Source organism: Hippoglossus hippoglossus, chromosome 16 (genome assembly GCF_009819705.1).
Source record: "Hippoglossus hippoglossus isolate fHipHip1 chromosome 16, fHipHip1.pri, whole genome shotgun sequence".
Taxonomy (NCBI): Eukaryota; Metazoa; Chordata; class Actinopteri; order Pleuronectiformes; family Pleuronectidae; genus Hippoglossus; species Hippoglossus hippoglossus.
The window spans coordinates 21,418,682-21,439,530 of NC_047166.1; the positions used below are offsets into that span (position 1 = coordinate 21,418,682).

General features: G+C 39.7%; 1 protein-coding gene across 1 annotated transcript in view; it reads right to left on the reverse strand.

Annotated features, from left to right (window-relative positions):
• The window catches only part of ulk4 (unc-51 like kinase 4), a 76,974-nt gene that overhangs the window by 4,020 nt on the left and 52,105 nt on the right, over nt 1-20,849 (reverse strand). Inside the window, exons 20-24 of the mRNA XM_034610388.1 lie at nt 19,375-19,398; nt 14,081-14,250; nt 11,993-12,094; nt 8,906-9,100; nt 2,167-2,255 (exon numbers count right to left, since the gene is read on the reverse strand). Of these exons, the coding sequence (XP_034466279.1) occupies nt 2,167-2,255; nt 8,906-9,100; nt 11,993-12,094; nt 14,081-14,250; nt 19,375-19,398 (580 nt within the window). The remainder of the gene's footprint in view (nt 1-2,166; nt 2,256-8,905; nt 9,101-11,992; nt 12,095-14,080; nt 14,251-19,374; nt 19,399-20,849) is intronic.

Here is a 20,849-nt window from a genome sequence, read left to right on the forward strand (position 1 = left end):
CTCAAAGAGGGAAAACATATTCAGCCGAGATACTCAGAAAAGATCCATCCCCCCCCCCCCCCCCCCACACACACACACACACACACACACACACACACAAGGATGTTCATATAAATTTGCTCCATTCTAAAGTCACAGCTCAGTGATATTAAATTGATGTGTGTTTGAGATGTCATTGTCTTTATGGCACCCTGCTGCTTTGCAATAGATCTCACTTATGACAAAAACAAGTGATTGAGTTTATTAAAATGGAGTAGAGAAGGCATCAAAGTAATCTCATGAAATAGGGGAGTAGAATCCTTTACTTTTTAAATAAGCAGAAATGTACAAATATTAGCATTACTCAAAATCCGATTGATTCACTTTTACTTAATACAAAATTTTGTTTTTATATTTTTGTTCTAGTGTACAGCAAAACACAGTCTGACAATGCACATGTAGAATACTTTCCTCCCTTCATTTAGAACGTGTTAATTGCTACATGGTTGAAAGTGAGTATAACGGGATAGTTCACCCCAAAATTTAAATTCACTAACAAAACACTTTTGGAGTTTCAGGGGTAAACAGTGTGGCTGTCACATCCAATACAATTGAAGCAAATTGTGACCAATTCTTCAAATGTAAAAAAACACGAGGAAAAAAACATAACATGCCTCCATACTGCTCGAGTGGTGTCATCCAAGTGATATTTAGGCTAAAAACATGGTGTAAATGACGTTGTTTTGAATTTGAATGTGACACTTCCTGCTGCATGCCTGAATAATACGAAGGATTTGTTGCTGTTGTGAACACATCTGTGCAGAGAAGCTCCTGCTATGTTGTGCTTGTGTGAAAAGCAAAGTATGGGTTAAGTTTGGACCCACTTGTCCAGAATGTATCTGCAGGTCATGTCTGAAAATGGCTTTAGTCATGAAAGAGTCACAGTTAAAGATAGGGTTGGTAATCCTGGAAAATCTAGTAGGCTACACTTGCAACCAATGCTTGACAACTGCAAGAATACGACTCTTTTGTGGCTCGCTCGCAAACGTCTGACTATCGTCTCTGTTTCATCGTGTATGTCTCCTCAGCTGAAGACTCTGGTCATGTGCAGTGAGAGCACAGCCAGGGTGCTTGCAGGCAGGCAGGCAGGTTGCTTAGTGACAGACAGGTACACCAGCCAATCATTTTAGTCCAAATAAAATTATTGGTTATGTTACAGTCCTGCAAGAACCACAGACCCCAGCTTTTTTATTCCTTTTTCAGACAACATCATTTATTAATGTCTATTGGAATGGTTGTAAATTTCAACAAATAAAAACTGTTTTAGAAACAACTTATCGTCTCTACCTTTAAAGCTGTAATTGCTGTAATTTTTATGTATTTTAACAATCCTCACACATACCTCACATTTCTAAAACTCGTATTTGTTGGAAGGAAGATGTTCTTTTGACGAGTGAGTGGAGAGATGCAGGTCATGTTCCCTGCCCCTGATGTGAGAGAGCTAGAGGCTCCCAAACAGAAACAATCTTGTTTTCTATAAAAGTAGATATTTAACCTCTCTTTAGTGATCTATGTAAAACATATATTCTACCAAATTGAAGAGGCAATATTCCCTAATAATTACTACAGAGATACTCTGCACTTTCTCTGGAGGAGGTGCATGTGTAAACACAAATGTCATGGAGTGAGAGCCTCTGGATTATCTGCGGACTTTCTCCACCTGGCTTCCTAGTATAAAGTCAGCAAAAAATCTTGAGAATCCGATGTGAGAACACAGCAGGGGATCCCCGCTGGATTCACAGAGTGCTAATGAAGGGGTAGATGACGCTTCTAATAAGTGACAGACACAAAAATGAATACAAATATCTCTGGGTGAAAAAGTGGAGCCGCGCACTTAGAAGACATCGTTTTTGATGTGCTGTAAAAGAACAATCACATGAGCTCCATAGTGGAATTAATGCATCACTTCCTGCCTCTGCCTGCTGCACCCGACTGGATCAGCGCTCGCCTGAATAATGCAGAGGATTTGTTGCAGTTGTGAATGTGTCTGTGCTGAGAACCTCCCGCTGCGTTTTGCATGTTTGAAAGGCAAACTGCAGATAAAGTCTGGACCCAATTCATCAGACTTTATCCACAGGTCATGCCTGAAAACGGCTAAAGAGATACACAAGCAGCAGACACACTCACCTGTTAGATGTGGTTATATCCTTCAGTAGACTCACTAGATCCGCCCCTTCAGGACATTCTAACCAATCAGATCTGTCTGTAGTCTGCACCTTAAGAAACAGGGAGAGAGGAAGGACAAAATAATTTCAATCAGGAGAGACTTGATTCTCAATTTAACGATGTTTATTTTGACAAACGAACAGAAGTAATGTGAATGTTTACAGTCTTTGGCATTTTAGACCCCTGTGAGATGTCATCAGGATTAGAAGGGGGTGGAGCAGAGCATCGAACAGGAATACCCCCCGGGGTCTAGACACTGGTGGTGGTTCATCAGTCAATCGATTGTTTTGGATGGCCCATATTCGTGAGAATTGTCCTATTGGACTTCGCCAATTGTGACATCCTCTGCCCTTAACCCTCAACAAGAGTAAGGAAAAACTACAAAACCTTTTTGACAGGAAAAACGTAGAAACCTCAGGAAGAGCCACATGCGAGGGATCCCTCTTCCAGGACGGACAGAAGTGCAATGGATGCCACGAGTAATAGGTATATTGTCGGGCAGTCTTGATGATTTTTTAGTCCGCGATCAGCTCCCACCATGATCGGGTGCCGCCGTAATCCACGATCCATTGTCATGATCCACTGATACTATTGGGATCCATCATCAAGGTCCATGATCGCTGCCAACACGATGTGAGATTATGCATACGATCAGTTGAGGTCGGGATCCGGAAGAGGTGATGAATATTCTGCTGGAGACTGGAGGAGATTGGGGTGGAGGAGGGGTTATGCGCGTCACTGAAAGACGGCTGACTGCGGAAGAGAGAAGGGATTTTAAAGTTTGACAGGTGCTGGGAAATTTAGGAACACCCACAATCAGCTGATTAATATGCAGGTTAGGTCTTCCTGACTGAATTTACGCTAAGCTTCATGATGAAAGAGAAAAAACACACGGCCACTTTAGTATTTAGTTAAATGGCAGCAGTCCACACTCAACAAAGGTTGAAAACAAATACTGAGCACTAACACAGTGTAAGAGATCATCACTGCCACAGGATTGTACAAAACAGATATGACCAGTCAAAGCTGACCACATGTGAACTGTGACCTGCAATTCTGCAAAACCCCACTGAAAATCACTATCTGAAAAATACATTCAGAATTCAAATCTTTTTTTCCTTTTTGTCTGTTTAACTAGTTTAACAAAAACCAAACTTACCACCTTGTGTCATGTTACAAGTTAACAAGCCCAAAAGTCAATATTGCTTTTGATTCAAAAACATTAATCCTCAGTGTGGCTTTGTATGATGTCATTTTCCAGGCCTTATAAACAGGCCTGTTATAACTGAACTGTTTATCAGTGATGTTTCTTACTTTCAACAAAGTAACACCAGTCACGATTGTCAGTTTTTTTAAACAGGCTTCTGAGGACTTCAGCAGGAAGCCAAGCAGCAGTAACCAGTGTTTCACTAATGATAACAATGATACATTTGTTTATTACTGCCCCAATATTCACATTCTTCATCTTTTCACAGAATTGTGTTGATCACAGCATATAAGACACATCAGTCTGTCTGATCATCACACAATCATCCTGCATGTTGGTATGAACAACTGCTGAGTGACATCCCAGTAATTGGTCAATACCATTTCAAAGGAGATTGATCTAAGTGCTAATGTCCCTAAAATCCAGTTGAACGCACAAACATACATACATACATGCACACAACACTCTGTTATTTTTCCTTCTTTCTTTATACTAGGGCAGTGTCCGCTCTATCTTCTTGTCCTGTGATAGTGCTCTGGAGATACTTCAGCATCTTTCCTTTTTAGTGAGTCAAACAAATCTACAATATACTGTCACTTTGTATTGTTTGTTTGTGTGCATAGCTTTTTATAAACAGTCTATGGTGCAGAGTGAAGTTAGACAACTTTGTGTTCATCCTACCTGGTTTATCTGCAGTGAAGATTTTATAGATAATGTCTTTCATAAAATGAAACTGAATTTGTTTTATTACTGTTCATGTGTGGTTTATATATATGTTTGAATTATTTACTGAACTGCTGTTATTTCTATTTCTAGAAGGCTACACACCTAGTCCTCACACTGCTATGTGTCGGAGTGTGTGTTCACAATGGTTCTCACTAACAAAAGTGCAATTATAATGTTTAAACTGGTTGCTAAGTACAGGTAATAATATGATTTAATATTACAGTGGCAGTTAAACTTATGTAACAATTTACTATCAATAAAACATTATAACAAATCTGTTTGCTTGTGTTTCTTTAAGCCCTGTTCAAGGTGTGTTTGTGTGTGCGTCTGTGTTTGTGCGTGCTAGTCAATGTTTTGTGAATGTGTTCTCTCTGATCTCCAGTGACAGCATCACCTCTGTCTCTGTGGTGACACAGCATGGTTGTTGCTAGGCAACGGAGTTAGGAGGAGACAAAGATGCTCGCCTCGCTCGCACGCACGCAAGCACACACACACTTTCTTATCAACCCATCTCCACCCTCACTGTCCACCTCTTTGATTCTCCCTTTCTACCGTATCAACACCTGATTCAAATACTGACCGACAGAAGGACAGACAGACATGATGCCTCTTAGAAAGACAGAATAGGGCTGTCATATAGTGACAGTGTATCTGACAACAGAGAGAGAGTGGTACATTAATGCATAAATAAGTGAATGTGAGTGAGATTATTGAGGAATGATTGTTCAGTGGATAACAGGTAAGTGCTACACACTGCTGTTATAAAAATGGAGTTCTTTGAGAGATATTTACCAACACTGGGGACTGTCTGGAAACATTTTCATGTCCTGTGCAGACATTTGATTTCACTGTCCATGAAAATATTATGAGAGTTTTTGATTTTAATAATCTTGGCACTATACAATCACATTTGATTAGAGTGCATGATATCATGGTCATTATGACTGCCTCATTTCTTCACCTCTTTTGGACCCACATTTGCAGAATGAGACAACTGCCTTTTTTTGTACTGTTGTATTATGTATTTACCTTTTTGTGAAAAAGTTACTGGTCACAAATAACCAGTCATCATTTTTCAATCTGTACAACTTGGATAGGTGTGAGGAAAATATCTTGATGGAACTGAAAACATGTTGAACACAAATGTATATCTTCAGTTCAATTAATGCCACTTGTCGAGACTTGATATAGAACAACAGTCAGGTGAGTTTGATTGAGCACCTGGCAGAGAAAGGAAGCACTAGAACGGTGGGACTGATGGATTGATAAATAAATAAATAAATGTTCATGTTTCAGCTCAAACATGGAACAGGTCACAATAATTGGACGTCTGCTTTGACATTTTGGAGACTATGCTGAGATATTTCAGCCTATGGAGATGAGAGAGGAGAAAGCTTCTAGACATAAGTGTGAGATTAACAAGCAGTGAGACAGGACAATGTCAACAACCGCAGTGTGCCTTCCCTCATACATCCAACCCTGTCAACATATTGTGTGTGACAACATTTACACACAAATACAAGAGTAATGAACATTATCACTGCTGGACAGGTTAACATGAGTGAGGGAAACATGATTTGTACGTTGTTAGGATGACCTTGTAAGAGGCAGAGACCAGAGATTTAACCGACCCCAGATGTAGATTTATTCATAGACCAAAGTTCAGATTAGACAGCATCAAGGAAATATTGGGCAACATCTCCAGGCATAACTGCCGGCACTGACCAACAACGCTGGAATAAAGGGCAGCCTTATATACCTCTTCACCTCTGGGTGCTACCAACAGCAGGGGTGCTCAACGGGACCTATTTTACATCCCACATAAACATAAAAAAAACACCATACGAAAATCTGACAAAACGAATTCTAACAATACATAAACTATCTAAAAATGTAAATGTCAGAAATCCTAAGACCATACAGAGCAAACAAACCAACCCTTCATGTTTCACCCACCCCCCTATGCCTCTCCCCTACGTTCAAACCCTCCCGGATTGATAAAAAGGTGCTTGTTTCCCCGGGGACTCTTCGACATGAGCATCCAGAGACAGGAGAGCACAGGTAAGTGTATATTTGTCTTGTAGTTAAACCTAAAAAATAGATGCATGTAGTATGTAGTGTTTCTTGCTGATTCAGCGAGCCACAGAATTGCCGGTCTGCACTCCACTAATCACGCTGCTGAAATGTCGTTTACAGGTAGTGCACCAATCCCACCACCTGGCGTCCGGAATAACCACACTACAATACACACAGACAACCATTCTAAAAACAACCACAATCAAATCTGAAATATATTCTCTGTCTGTCCTCATTATTTAATTTGCAATTATTCAACTGTGCAAATCACTGTATTTTAGTGGAAATATTGCATGCAATCCGGAAGTGACACAGAAACATAACAGAGACTGAGAGGACCTCTGTTACATACATATTAACCACCAGTTATTGAACACAATTCATTCAGTGTTTCTCGAGGGAGATTGTAAAGTCTAAAAAACATTTTACAGTGACAAAGCAAACTGCTTTAAAAGAAATAATGAATGCTTCTTGCTCTGAAAACTTCCTCTGAATCCGGTTTCATTAAATTAGTATTCCGCTTTAAGTCTTTCCAAGTTGTGACTGGAAAAAAAAGACAAGTTGAAAATGTTACTTATTCACTCGATTCATTCTCCATCACTTCTCCCCGACAGTTTCCAAGCTATTAGTGGGATCTTTGATTGAGATTAACAGAGCCCTGAAATCAATGAAAGATAATTAAAAAGCCTTTGTTGAAGGGCAGGCACTCGTCTGCGTGTGTAGGTGTGTGTTTGAGACAGAATATGTGAGTCATTGTGTTTCAGGGACGGTGCAGTTGTGAAAAAGTGTGTGTTGCGGATAAGGAATGTCTGTTGCTTTCTTTCAAAGCTGCACATTGCTCTCTGCTGACTGACTGACAATGAGATTCAAGAAAATTAAATTTAGCAAACGATTAGAGGATTCTTTTTTTTTTTTAAGTTTAGCTATACTGGACTCCAGTAGAAAAAAGTGCAAGGTGGGAGAACAGGTTCGCAGCAGTATGCTGAGGGAGAGTAACACTTTAACATTGAGACAATGTGTGTGTCTGTGTCTGTGGTGTTGAGGGTGGTGAGCAGGATCTAGAATACACATGTCAATGTTACTGTAGCTGTTAGCACGGTGGGTAATGAGGAAGTTTGCACATGAGGACAAATTTGTTACGACAGTCAGAAAGAGAAAGAGGTAAATCTGTGAGCGTGTGTGTGATAGAGGGAGTTAGTGTGTGGGTGGTTCAGGTGTCTTGATCTAATTGGTGAGAGGAATCAAAAATATACACATGCACTCTTGCACACTAACACACTAACTAACACACACACACACACACACACACACACACACACACACACACACACACCTACAGATATTAGGTAGCCTCCAGACAAAGTCAGGGTGACAGCTGACCTTGTGTCCAAAGTACAGCAACTCTTCATTGACCCTGCAGCCATGTCAGAACATTAAGAATGTATATTACATTATTCATAAGTAGTCGACAGCAAAATCAGCCATTTCTCCAAACTTGGTCATGTTGATTTTGAGATGTAGTTTCACTGGACTGTCCCCTCCAACCCTGCTGTGTCCTTTCTTTCACCTGACAGTTCAAACTGATCTTGTACAATTCAGAAAAATCCTGGATTATTCTCAACGGCAACATTTTTAGGCATCTTATTCCTGAAGTATGGTTAAGTTTAGTTAACCAAATCTTCTGGTTTAAGGTTAGAGAAATGCCATCATGGTTTAAAAATTAAGTCTGAATTGCCGGCCTGAGAAAGGATGCAAACCCTGGTCTTTGGTGTTCAAGTAAATTGCTAACTTGTCCAGATGGTACAGTCATATCTTTCTACATTGCTACTGAGTGTTGGCACTGACTGTGAATCTTGTACTGCAGAATCATCCAATATGAATTTATTTTCTTTGGAAGGCTACAGAATGTATACCAAACCCATGGTCTGAGTGCTTCACAACAGGATTTGTCTGATGTGGTTTGAGTGTCTGCTCGCTATTTTACTGGCAGTTTACTCAACTGTCTCATTGGGTTTTTAATTTGCGTACTGAATTGTTGTTGTGATTTTATTGTGGTGTGTGTCTAACAGGACAAGAAATTGCTTCCTAGTTAAAACCTGTCTAATTCTGGTGACAGTTTGCTGAAGCTGCATCCGTATTGCTCATTTTTCCAGATTGAGATAATATTATTAGAAATGAGAGAATAGAAGCCTCAATAAATCTCCACCTGCTTCACTCCAGTAGACTGTAGAAGTCAGCCGTCTTTGGCCTGTACTACAAATCATTTTGACTATCAGACAAAATTGGACAGGCACTCAAAACATAGAGTGACAGGCTGATACAAACCTACACTTTTTCTCCCTCTGTCTTGCTCCCTCTGTCAGTCACGTCGTGGTGAAACTGCTCTCTATTTTCAGCACAGCATGACTGTGTGTGTGTGTGTGTGTGTGTGTGTGTGTGTGTGTGTGTGTGTGTGTGTGTGTGTGTGTGTGTGCGCGTGTGCGTGTGTCTGAGTCAGTTCCCGTTATTCCAATATTTTCATTCTTCAGTGGCACAAGATTCTTCAATCAAACATGCTTCAGGGTTGTGTTTTGACCAGTACTAGGAAAACACACTGAACACAGATGTTGACATACGATATTTGCTTTGTGTTTGCAGTTGCAGATGTGAGTCTGTTTATGTTTGTGTGTGCATGTCATTCTATGTACTCACCAGCTGTTTGATGATACTAAGGGTTGTGCGCTGTATTTGGGGCGTCATCATGTGCATGTGTGTGGAGAGCACGTGTGGGAAGCTTTGCAAGCAGGAAGGTGACAGGCAGTCGTGACCCTCTCCACGGTACAGCCGGGCCAATAGGTACAGACATGGAATGGATTCCGCCCACACTTCCTGGTTTTCAGTGGACAGCTACAGAAAGAGAAAATATGTTCATAAAAAATAACTCCTGTTTATATATAATAATAATGTGGTCATTAAATAGTGATTTAATTCACCTTCTCTTCCAGGTGTACCTACAGTACATACCATAAATAATTAAACTAATTAAATGGCATTAATTACATTTTATGAAAATAATAAGAGACATAATGTACTGTACTGTATCGATGCATTGATTTATTTATAGTCCATATAAAATAAATATCAAAAATGTAACAGCCAATCATCCAGGATCCCCCTTCCTTCTACCATGTGTATATGAATAAGATAAGTCTATAACTGACCCACTGTGGAAAATAATTATTGCACTCAGGAAATCTTACTAATTCACCATGCATCAGTAATTGGTCCACTACCTGCTTTACTGATGATATTAGATTCATATTGACACTTCTGCTCTCTCTATTCCATAATACCCCATGGGGCAAAAGCCCTGTGCAGAGGCTGGGGGTGTGTCAGCTGCCCCCTTAACCCTCTCCCCCACAATCAGACACCCACACACACACACATGGCTCACACTCGATGTGTCAAGTATAAGTAAAAACCTCTATTGTGTCCCTTGAGACTCCATCCTCTCCTCCTCCCACTCGCCTTTCTTTTCCCTTCCCTCCTTTACGTCCTCAACTTCCCAGGATGCTTCACAGCACCCTCTCTCTTTTGAATGGATTCTTTCCATCTTTACATGTCATTTCATAGTCTCAGCCCCATTTCATTCCGTTGAACGTCTTCCACCCGTTACCTTCTCTTCTCCATTATATCCATTTATTCATCAAGTTTACAAATCATTTTTATTTTGTTTTTAAGTAAAAAGTTACAGAATGAAAGACACAAATGGCATTATTCAATTACTGAATTAGATTTGAACTATATCATTGTACTGAGATAACAGTTCTAAGATTTTGAGTGCAGATAGAGGAGGAATTTATTCTGCATCACATTTATTCTTTATCCAATTATTGAATCCTCAATACTGCCTATATAGTGGCAGAATGTGTGGCTGTTTGAATAGCTACTGTGAAAACATTTCCACATTTCTCTCAGCAGAAAGGCCATGATTGAACCCACTCTTATCTTCCTGTTTTCAGATTGCACAAGTTTTTGTGTGGGTACTTGCAGATATAAGACTCCTTTCTGTAAATGTATGGGTATAATATTTGTAATAACTGCAGAAAAAGGAATTCAGTACACTAAACAAGTACCAGTATGAAAAATAGGGATTAAAACAGCCAGGGTTATGTCCCAAACCTATGAAACCACTCATGTCAACTTGTGATGGGGCTGGGTCCTGCAGCATATTCATAGATCCCACTCACAAAATGATGAAGAAAGATATACAGTTGCATTTCAGTCATTTTAAGGTGTTGAGGGGATTCTTTTCATGACAAACCTTTGACTATTTAATTTTGAGGAATTAAGATGATTTTTATGAGTGAAATAAGCAACTGGAGTGGGACTTAAAAAATACTATTCTGTAGGACTGCTTGATTTATTTCATCACAGACACACAAACATCTTCAGACTACAGCTAATGAAGGAAGAACTAAACTCAGTCAGTAGTTTTGGTGTTTAAAGTGCAGTCACACATGGCCGTAAATTTGAGAACTGACACATTTAGTATGAGCTGCAGTCAAAGAAACTTGTCATCACGGAACAACAGATGGTTTTTCTGATGGTCTTTTTGGATTCATCTGGTGTTAGTTTAAAAATATAATTTTACAGAATTATTGTGAATCGTAATGGACGACAACTGATGCTGCATCATGGAAGCCTTTCTGGGAAACAGAAAGACTGGCAGACTCTTTCTTTTGACCGGTTTCGTCACCTCTGTGATGTTAACCAATGGAACACAGATGATGGTGTTCTGCTGGGAAAAATGATGCTGTAAATAAATGTAAACATGGGTAAGATAAAAAAAGAATGATGGTGTTGGAAGATGGAGCTGTGATTCAAGTAAGGTTTGTCGAGCTGTGGCAACAACACCCCATTTTTTTTTGTATTTACCTCCACCAAGCAGGTTAGGTTTTCTCCCCTGTCAATTTGTTTGTTAATTTGTTTGTTTGTAAGCAAGATTGTGCAAAAACCATTGGAAGGATCCAGATCAGGGGGATCCTGTATTTTTGTATTACTTTCTCTTAACCTAACCCTTGTGAGATGATATTTTTTTATTTTTCCCAGGGAATACAAAAATCAGGCATATTAAGGGAACTGATATCTATGAGTTTGAGAAATTTGGTGCGACTTAATTGGATTTAAGGGACTGTTGGGGCGGTGGTATGCGCTCTACTCAGTGCCATTCTAGTTCCTCAAGGGATTGTGTCGACAGAATGAAGAAGAAACATTAGGCACATCGTAAAAATGGCAAACTGTGGATGGGGAGGAACATGTAGTCTGTCATGTATCTCAGTTAAGATACAGCAAGGATTTATGACTCTAGTCTCAACAGTCTCAAATTTTGTGGTCTGAGCCGAGCATGAGATTTACACTCACAAGTACACATGGAAGTGACTGTGGTGGACATTAGTGTTTGGTGAAAGGTGCTTCTTAAGGTATTACTTTCAATCAAAGGAGTTGATTTCAATTGCTAACATCATATTTCATGAATACTTGTAATTTTTCTTCCTTGTATAATGCCTGGAGACTAATTCAGGTTCACTCAGACTAATTCTCAGAATGTGGAAAAACATGGGCAGGCACCATTTCTCCTGTTGTGTTTTCTTCTCTCTCTAACACACATGCATACTCACATTTCCCCACATGAATAAGGATGTATCCACAGTTTGTTTAACTGTACCAGGCACACTAACAGTCTATAACCAAACAAACACACACACACACACTCGGCTCTTTGAGTGTTGGTCTCACCATGTGAATGAGGGGTGTGCTGAGTTGACTCAGGGGTCTGTTGGCTAGGAACAGATTCTCTGCTGCCTCCCTGTCTACTGCTGGACAAGATAGCCTCTGGCTCTACACACACAACACAACACAACACACACACACACACACACACACACACACACGTTAAATCATTTATAGAGATTTGACAGTCAATAATGATGGATCCAGAGACCTGCCAAGACAGATTCTGACAGACTGAGACAGACACAGAAAGACACACTGATAGATGGACTAAGGGAGGAACTAGTTTTCCTCTATACTCTGTTATTTTAACCCTTGTTCAGGACAACATACGTTCATCTATTCATTTTAATTGTCACTTTCTTTTATACAGAGATATATTACCATTAAGAAGACACTGCTTTGCGTATTTACACTGAACTGAACAAGCTGGCACAACATACAACATACAACCTTTTCAACAGAAAAATGGAACTAAGGTTCATCATTCCCACATTGATCCGACTTTGTAAAAATAAGCTCATAAAATGTAAGTCCTCTCATGTCTTCCTTTTATACTTACACCCCACCCTCACTGCCCCTTTAGACCGTCTGTCCCTGACTTTGGCTTATTTTAGTTCAGTTCATGGCTACAGTGGAACTTCAGCCCAATTAGCAGTGGAATAAGATTAATATTGGCACACGTTTTCTCTCTCTCCCACAGTCACTCCTCTGTTATCCTCTCCTGCTTTTTCTTTTTTTATGAAGTATATATAATCTCTCTCTCTCTCTTGACCAACAGAGTAATAGTTTGGGGAGAGTGGTCTAGTCACGTCCTCTCTCCTTATCAGACCTTATTACCCAAATGAATTTGGTTTGGGCAGAAGTTTTCTTTTTAATGAGCTTTGCATTTCTCACAGAATTGATTTCCGCTGAACATTCGCCCTGCTCCCTTTTCCATCTGTCTCTCCTAACTCTCCATGCTTCCCTCTTCTGTCCTTCTCTCTTCCACCCAGTCTTTTACCCTGCCTCCCCTTTAGCCCCCCCCGTCTAAGCATTAATATGTATGCGTTGGGCTGGGGTGCACACTATGGGGAGATGGGGTCTGGTGTGTGTATGTGAGCATATGTGAGTGTGTGTGCATCTGTGTGTAGGGAGGCAAGCTGAGGACAAAGCCAGTGGTGATAATGAGGCCGCAGGGACATAGCCAGACAGGCCCCTCTACGTTCGCCTGTAAGTATGAGAATGTGTGTGTGCACGTGCACACGTGTGTCCCAGTGACTTGGGACCCTATCTGCTTCCTCCTGAGTTCACAACTTCAATATTGCAGTTGCTTAAACCTGCTAGCCTCCACTGCACACATCAATGGACACACACTCACAAACAAACACACATAGACACACCTGCCTTCAGGGACAAGATACAAGGACAACATTTTTAGGGAGCTGACTTCGCTTTGTGATTCTGTGCTCAGCAGAGATGAAACTGATAAATAGTAGTGAATCAATGTGGGAAATACACCAGACTATAAGGACCAATATTACATGATACAGCAAAACAACTGAAACACAGCTAACAATCATGAAAAATATTATAAAATACAAGCGAGGCCATTTCTTTGCAAGGACTGTTGCAATGCAGGAGAACAGAAAGTTGTAGTTATAAGGATATTGGTTTGTAACTTGAGGCCGAATATCCTAAAATATCTATATTTTCTCAAAAGATAATTAACATTAATATCTAATGAATAATTAATATTACAATTAAGCCATTTATGTGCCTAAACAGCAGGTTTTCATTCACAGACATGAATATGGAAAAAAAGACGTACTTCAATTTAGTTTGTTGAGTAGAAATCTTTATCTAAAATGTATTCTCTTTATATAAGCTTTTTATTGATGCTTCTGGGAAATTCTTTTGTGCAAGTGACCGACCATAATCCCTGACACTGGGGCAGGGGATCATTTGAAATACACTGCTCATAAAGCACTGAAAGATCACACTGGAGGTTGGTTCTTGTTTTCTGTTCTGCTCCATGCTGCAATGAGAGGCAGCTTAGTGACCATTGCTGAAAAGAGGGTGATGAGTTTATTGTTTATTTAACTGTGCTGATACCTTCAGTGCAGAGCGGACGAGATGTAATGTTTGTTTTAGTATGTTGTGAAGCAGTTCCAGAAGAGCTTTTAACACAAGATGGCCGATCTTCCTTGTGGCATGCCTGTCTTCGTCCAGGTAGACCACTGCAGCCGCCGAGAAGGTAGTCACGACCAACTCTATTAGGCCTGTGAGGCAGAGAAGATATCATCATGAGAAGGCTATGGCTAACCTGCTGGACTTTGTTTCAGCCCAGTGAAATGAAAGATATCATCATCTACACTCTGTGGACAATCTACACCACATTAACCACAGCCAAGGAAATGTAACAGACCCACCACATATCATTTTGCCACATGTTAACTGAGTTGTAAAGAGAAACCTGAGTGTGGAAATGTTTGTGACTGCAGGCTCTGGTTCGACTCCTCAGTAGATCAAGATAAGAGACACTCTCCCTCATCTGGCCATTAGCATTTCATTGTCACTAACTGGCCAAGCAGAAAGAAAATAGCTGAAAAATTAACAATTTAAACAGAACTTATACTGTAGAGGGATCGAATCGTATCAATGCATGCAATGGTAACACAAGCGATAACATCGGAGCACAACTCAGTTTAGATGCTCAACTAAAAATAAATTCTGTTCTGCTCTTTTTATCTCTTTCACCTCCCTCCATTTCTGCCTAGAAAACCATCCAATGTAGAACAGGGTTTAAAGCTGCTTACCCTTGCTAAGCCATGAATAAATACCACTCACTAAAGTGAAAACCCACGTTCCTTGCTCATTAATTTTAACGTGGAACAGAAGATACTGTGTATTTTGCAGGTCTATCTGTGTAGTTAGCTGTTGTGTGTATTTGTCCCTAAGATGTTCTCACCACATGTCTCTGGAAGTGGAGACAGGATGGGTTGACATGACACATGCATTTGAGAGAGAAAAAATGCACACTGCATGAGCCTAAGTCCAAAGTCAGTTCCATTTCTGTTCACTAAAAATAAGAGTTAAATAACAAATGAACCGATTCACTGTCTTCACTGGGGAAAGTACAGCCAGGTTATTTTCTATTCCAAAAGATCTTTATTTAGAATATAGATGTTGTGTGTGTTTATTTTTGTGAGTGAAAGTGCAACAGTGCAGACACTAGAAAGCTATTAGGCTAGACTTCTGTGAGTGAGATGTACTGTTACTTTGTCAGGCGGCCTCATAAATTAAATAAACAGGCTGCTCTACTTTGGACTGTTCAGTCAAACAAAGACCTTCTTCTGTTAATGTGTTCTGACAATGCAGTCCTGTTTAGAAGTAAACTCTGCTCTAGATAGATTGTTTCTCATGTATCATGTATATTAATAACGTCGTTCTGTTAATGTCTGTTGAGTATAGCTGCCCCCCTTATACTTATCCATCTGCAACATATTATGAATAAAAGACAAAAAACGGTATATTTGATCAAATAAACTCCATATATGAGTCATCTATTTACAAAGGATTATAGCCATTAAAACAATATAGCTGCATACATGATCAAATCTAAAATTATTGCAAATTTTTTTATGTTCATATTGGGAATATCCTCAGACATAGCATCTGCGTGTTACTGATGATGATGATATGCCCTATTAAAGTATAAAATTCTCTTTATAGGAGTCTAAATATTCAAACTGGTGTTCTAACCTGCTACAGTTTGATGTAGACAAACCAGCACTACAAAGGCCAAGATGAAGTTTTTACTCTTCCACACTATACACATTTTCACATGAGCTAGGTGCAAAGAAGAAAAAGGTTTGTGGGAAGGCGAGGGTGACAAAAAAGCCAGAAAAGCTGAAGAATGGAGAAGGAATTGGTCTAAGCAACTTTATTTCCAATCACTTCTTGTTTTCAACTTTTTGTCACCATGGGCAACACCCTGTAGCTCATAAAAACACCTGTTTGCTCAAGGCATCAATGTAATTAAATTATATGGCTGTTTAATTGTTAAGAAACAAATCAACAATCCTGTTTCCATGTACTCCTTATGGAATAAAATCGCATATTTTGTGAGTCACTGTAAATAGTGATATAGAGAAAACTGATGTTTCTCACTGTTTAGACAACCAAAGACCATGTCTGTTCTTAAAGGGCCCAAATTGCGTAAAAATACATTTTCTGGGCTTTTACTACCCGTACTGACTTGAAGGGGGTCAGTAGGGACCCTCATAGTATGAAAACAGTCACTTCTGATGTGCCGTGTCGCTGTGCTCAGTACGGAGTAACGTAGACGTTACTTCGTATTGAAACTCCATTGTGAAACTCCGTACTGTAACTCGGGGCGTTACTCCTACATTGGCAAACTGTCCTGCTAAAACTTGAACAGACATGAGGACGGTGTAACTTACCGTTCAGGAACATCCTGTTGTAACCGACAAATATGTGGCTGGTCTTCTATAGATGTATCAAAACAGTACAACGTGTCTTTCAGCTGTGTTTACTGGAGTGAATGCGCCAGAATGAGACCGGTGATAGGCCTGGTCGCGTGTCACTCAAAGTGCAGTCAGCCAATCAGAGGAGGGGCTCAAGAGGAAGGGGAAAACAGCCTGTTATGTCTACAGCTCCAGAGAGAGGCAGAAGACAGGACATGGAAATACACATTGCAGCAGTTTTTTCGACTTTAAACCACTGATATATCATCTTAGGGGTACTAATACCTCAAATTAAATCCCAGAAAGGTGTAAAATATGGGCCCTTTAACACAATAACACTTATTTGACAGAATTTCAACAGCAACCTGTGACACACTGCATATACAGATTAAAGTGATCGATTAATCTATATAAATAAGTTAAAACCATAAGAGATATTTAGCTCCATATTAATACTATAAAACCAATGCTATGTCAGTAAAGCAGATTCTGCACTGACCTATAGATCAACAACAACCTCCTCAACTGCTCACAGATTGAACAAAAGCACATTTATGCATTCTTGACCCACTGTGGTTACTCTTGATCAAATAATGCTCAACAAGCACCAAGCTGCAGCTGAATAGTCTGACAAACCTTAAAGAACAAGGGGCTACTTTTAACAAGCTGTGCAAATTACAGGAAGTGTGAGGGACAAAAGCTGTGTCCCAACTCAAGGACACAGTCTTTGTGGGCCTTGTAGAGTGCGGAGGCTGGACTGAAATGAGACTAAGTGGTCTATAGAGGATTTCTGTGATCGTCACCAGCTACGACGAGAACATTTCAATGCCCCTTTTTTAATTTGTGTGCGGTTAGCTGTTCGGTTGAGTTGCAGCCTGCTACTTTAGCATTGGACATCTCGTTGCCTGCTGGCTACCTCTTTGAAAAATGGCTTGTCAAGAGAAACACAATGAATCCCATTGCTTTGCCCAAAAGGGATCCACACGGAGCCTTTGTATCTCGGGGAAAAACACATTTGTCGGCCGCATTTGAAGGAGTCTTCGTAATCAAGTCTTGTCTAGCAGCCCCTGAATTGACACACTACTGACATCATTTCAATTTTCCTTGAACTTTGTGAACTGTTGTACTGAGCACAACAGTTCGCAAAGTTCAAGGAAACTTTGAATTTAAAAAGTAATGTCAGCAGCTAACATAATGACCCTTAACTCATAATGCATTCCCTAGCCCCTTAACCTAGCATCATAGCTAACTTTAACCCTTCCTCTTACTTTGACTTTAACCTTAACCGAACCAAACCTAATGGGGACATGACTTTTTCTGCAATTGAATACGAATACATATAAGGAGCCCATTGTATCTTTCTTAGGTAGGTACATAAATAAAATGCCAGAGCATCCAGTGTGACATCTTTGCGTGTGTGTGTGTGTGTGTGTGTGTGTCTGTGTGTGTTGTGTGCATGTTTTTGTGCATTATGTAATTATGAATATTGGTTTCACTGACAGGTGAGTGAGTGGAAACCACTGTGGTCTGTCCTATTTTGGAGATTAGACATTAACTAGGTTAAAAATAGATGTTCCACAATGCTTTGCAATATCATCTATTTATAAACCACTGTAAAATGATTTCTATTGCAGAGGACGATGATGGTTGGCTCAGGGCATTACTGTCAAATAAAGAAACAAAGTTTTCTGAGGGGGAAAACCTCTATTAAACTGATTTATTGTAAATAATGGATAATGCTTCAGTTTATTTATGAAGCTCAATTTAAGCATTTTTTTATAATGTTATTTTCCACATTAATGATTGTTAACACCTTGTTCACTGGTGCCAGAAAGTATCCAGACCCCTTAATCTGTTCCACACTTTATTGTAATAAAATACAATGTGATATAATTGCAATATTTGTCACTCATTATAAACTCAAACTTATTTATTCAACTTAAATTAACCCATAATGACGAAGTAACAACATACTTTGCAAATGTATGAGAAAACTAAAAAGTTAAATCTTTCACTGAAACAAGTATTTAGACCCTTACTTCAGTCCCTTGTAGATTTGCTTTGAGTCTTCTTGGGTATGTGCACTCTTTGTACACGTGGATTTGAGTAGTTTGTCATTCTTCCTGGCAGATCATCTTGAGCTCCATCAAATTGGATGGAAGCATCTATGAACTGAGATCTTCAGATCTCTCTATAGATGTTATATGGGGTTTAAGTTTGGGCTTTGACTGTGCAACTCAAGGCCAGTCAGAGACTTGTCCTGAAACCACTACAGTATTGTCAAAACGTTATGTTTTTGGATCATTGTTGTGCGCAAAAGTGAACCATTGCCTCAGTCTCAGGTCGTACTCTCTGTAGTTGACTGCATTCATCCTTCCCTCAGTTTTGACAACTCTTCTTGTCCGTGTCACTGAGAAGCTCGCCCCATACCACCACAATGCTTCATGGGGATAAGGTACATTAGAAGTGCCTGGTGTTTACTGGCCGATGTGTTTGGAGTTCTGCACAAGAGGTAAAGTTTTTGTTTAATCGGACCAGATAATCTTTCCCTTCATGCTCTCAAGAGGCCACTCCAAATTTACAGGAAATTAATTGGCAAACGTGTTTTCTTTTAAATGCAGGTAAATGCTAAAAAAGCAATTGGCTCCATTCGCATTGCCAGTGGTAGAGTTTGCCTTTCTGTTTTTCCCCCAGTACGTCATGTATGACATCACAAACTTGCCAAAAAGTGAGGCGTTTCTCACTTTACTGTCTTCCCAAATCAATACGCTCAGTAGGGTGTAATGTTTCAATCACTGCCAACTGGAGACGGAGCTGAAAAAAAAAAAAAAACATATCTACTGCACAGTCATTTGACCCATTGCAGATACAGGTCAGAAGTTAGTGGATGTATTTTGTGGTTTTTTGACCTGTGGAAAAAATGCTTAAGTGGCTTTCGTCCAGCTTCTCTACAATAAAGGCCTGGTTGCTGCTGAGATTAACGTTCTTCCAGCTGGTTCGCTCAACTCTGCAAACAACTTATGGAACTGAGTAGAGCGACCAAAGTCAAAGTGGTTCCTAACTGTTTTCCATTTCAGATTCATTAAAGCTAATGGAAACCACTTAAGGTTTCAGAAATGCTTTTTTGTAGAATTACCTGGTCTACAGGTGAATCAAGCTGCATGTGGACAAAACCCATGGACATCCATGGACAACCAGGATGTATCTGACCACAGCTTGCAGTGCCACATAAAGGGTCTGAATACGTACGGGACATTTCAGTTTTGGGTTTTAGAGACATTCGGAAAAAATCTAAAAACATGTGTTCTGTATTTATAGGTGTAGAATTACAAGCAAAAACTCCAAATGTATCAATTTAAAATTAAATCTATGACATGACATGACATGCACAAAATGAGGTCTGAATACTTTCTGAAGCCAGTGAAGAGTATGCTCATCATTAATGGTGAAAATCACAGTATAGTAACCATGAATGTACATATTTGATATAGTAAGACTGGGTTTTCATACTGGGATGTTGTTCTTCCTAAAATAAATAATGTTACAAATCTATCTTTTGCCTTTATATGTTTTCAGTGTATCCAAGGACTTCAATGCAAATTGCACCAGCACCAATGAATCAATGAACTGAATAAACTGAAGACACAAAGTGAAACCTTGAATTTGTTATTTCTGATTGATTGTTAAACTGTCAATTCAGTCACCTACTGGATGCTTGCTACTATAAAAAACATTAATATGGAAGATGGCTGTGGTATAAATGATACCAGAGGGCATTTTTATTGATTGGACACATATGGACATGGTGTGGAAGAATCATTATAAACTTTTAAACACCTTTGGGGAAATAACCTGAGCCCAATTTCAAATGGCAATTTATAAATGGAAACAGCAGCACAGAAGCAATTACCTAAAAAACTCCTCTGAGCTTCTCACAGAAGGTCAGGAGAAATAACAAAGATTGGTGATGGATCAAACCCGATGAGGAACCTCAAAGACCTTCAAGGATTGTGAAGACACACAGAGCCCCTGAAGACTTTAATTAATTAAAGGACATACATGCTTTAATTAACTGACACCCTGTCAGCACCACAGCCTAAGACCAAGTTGAGGGCTTGCTTAAGATGCAAACAGAGTTTGGCTGTTCTACATGCTCTACGTGTATCATGTTCTTATTAAATCATGCAGGCTGCTTGTCAATGTACCTACAAAATGATTCTCAAACTTGCCCTTGGGAGAGGCAAGGCTTCATATGATTATATAATCAGATAATAACCAAGACATTCCACATTAGTCTGTTCGAAACAGAACAATCCACAACAAACTTTGTTAAGGGAGTGTCTCTTACTCCCCAATCAAGTTACTCTTCCTCTCCCGCCTCTCTATCTCTCCCT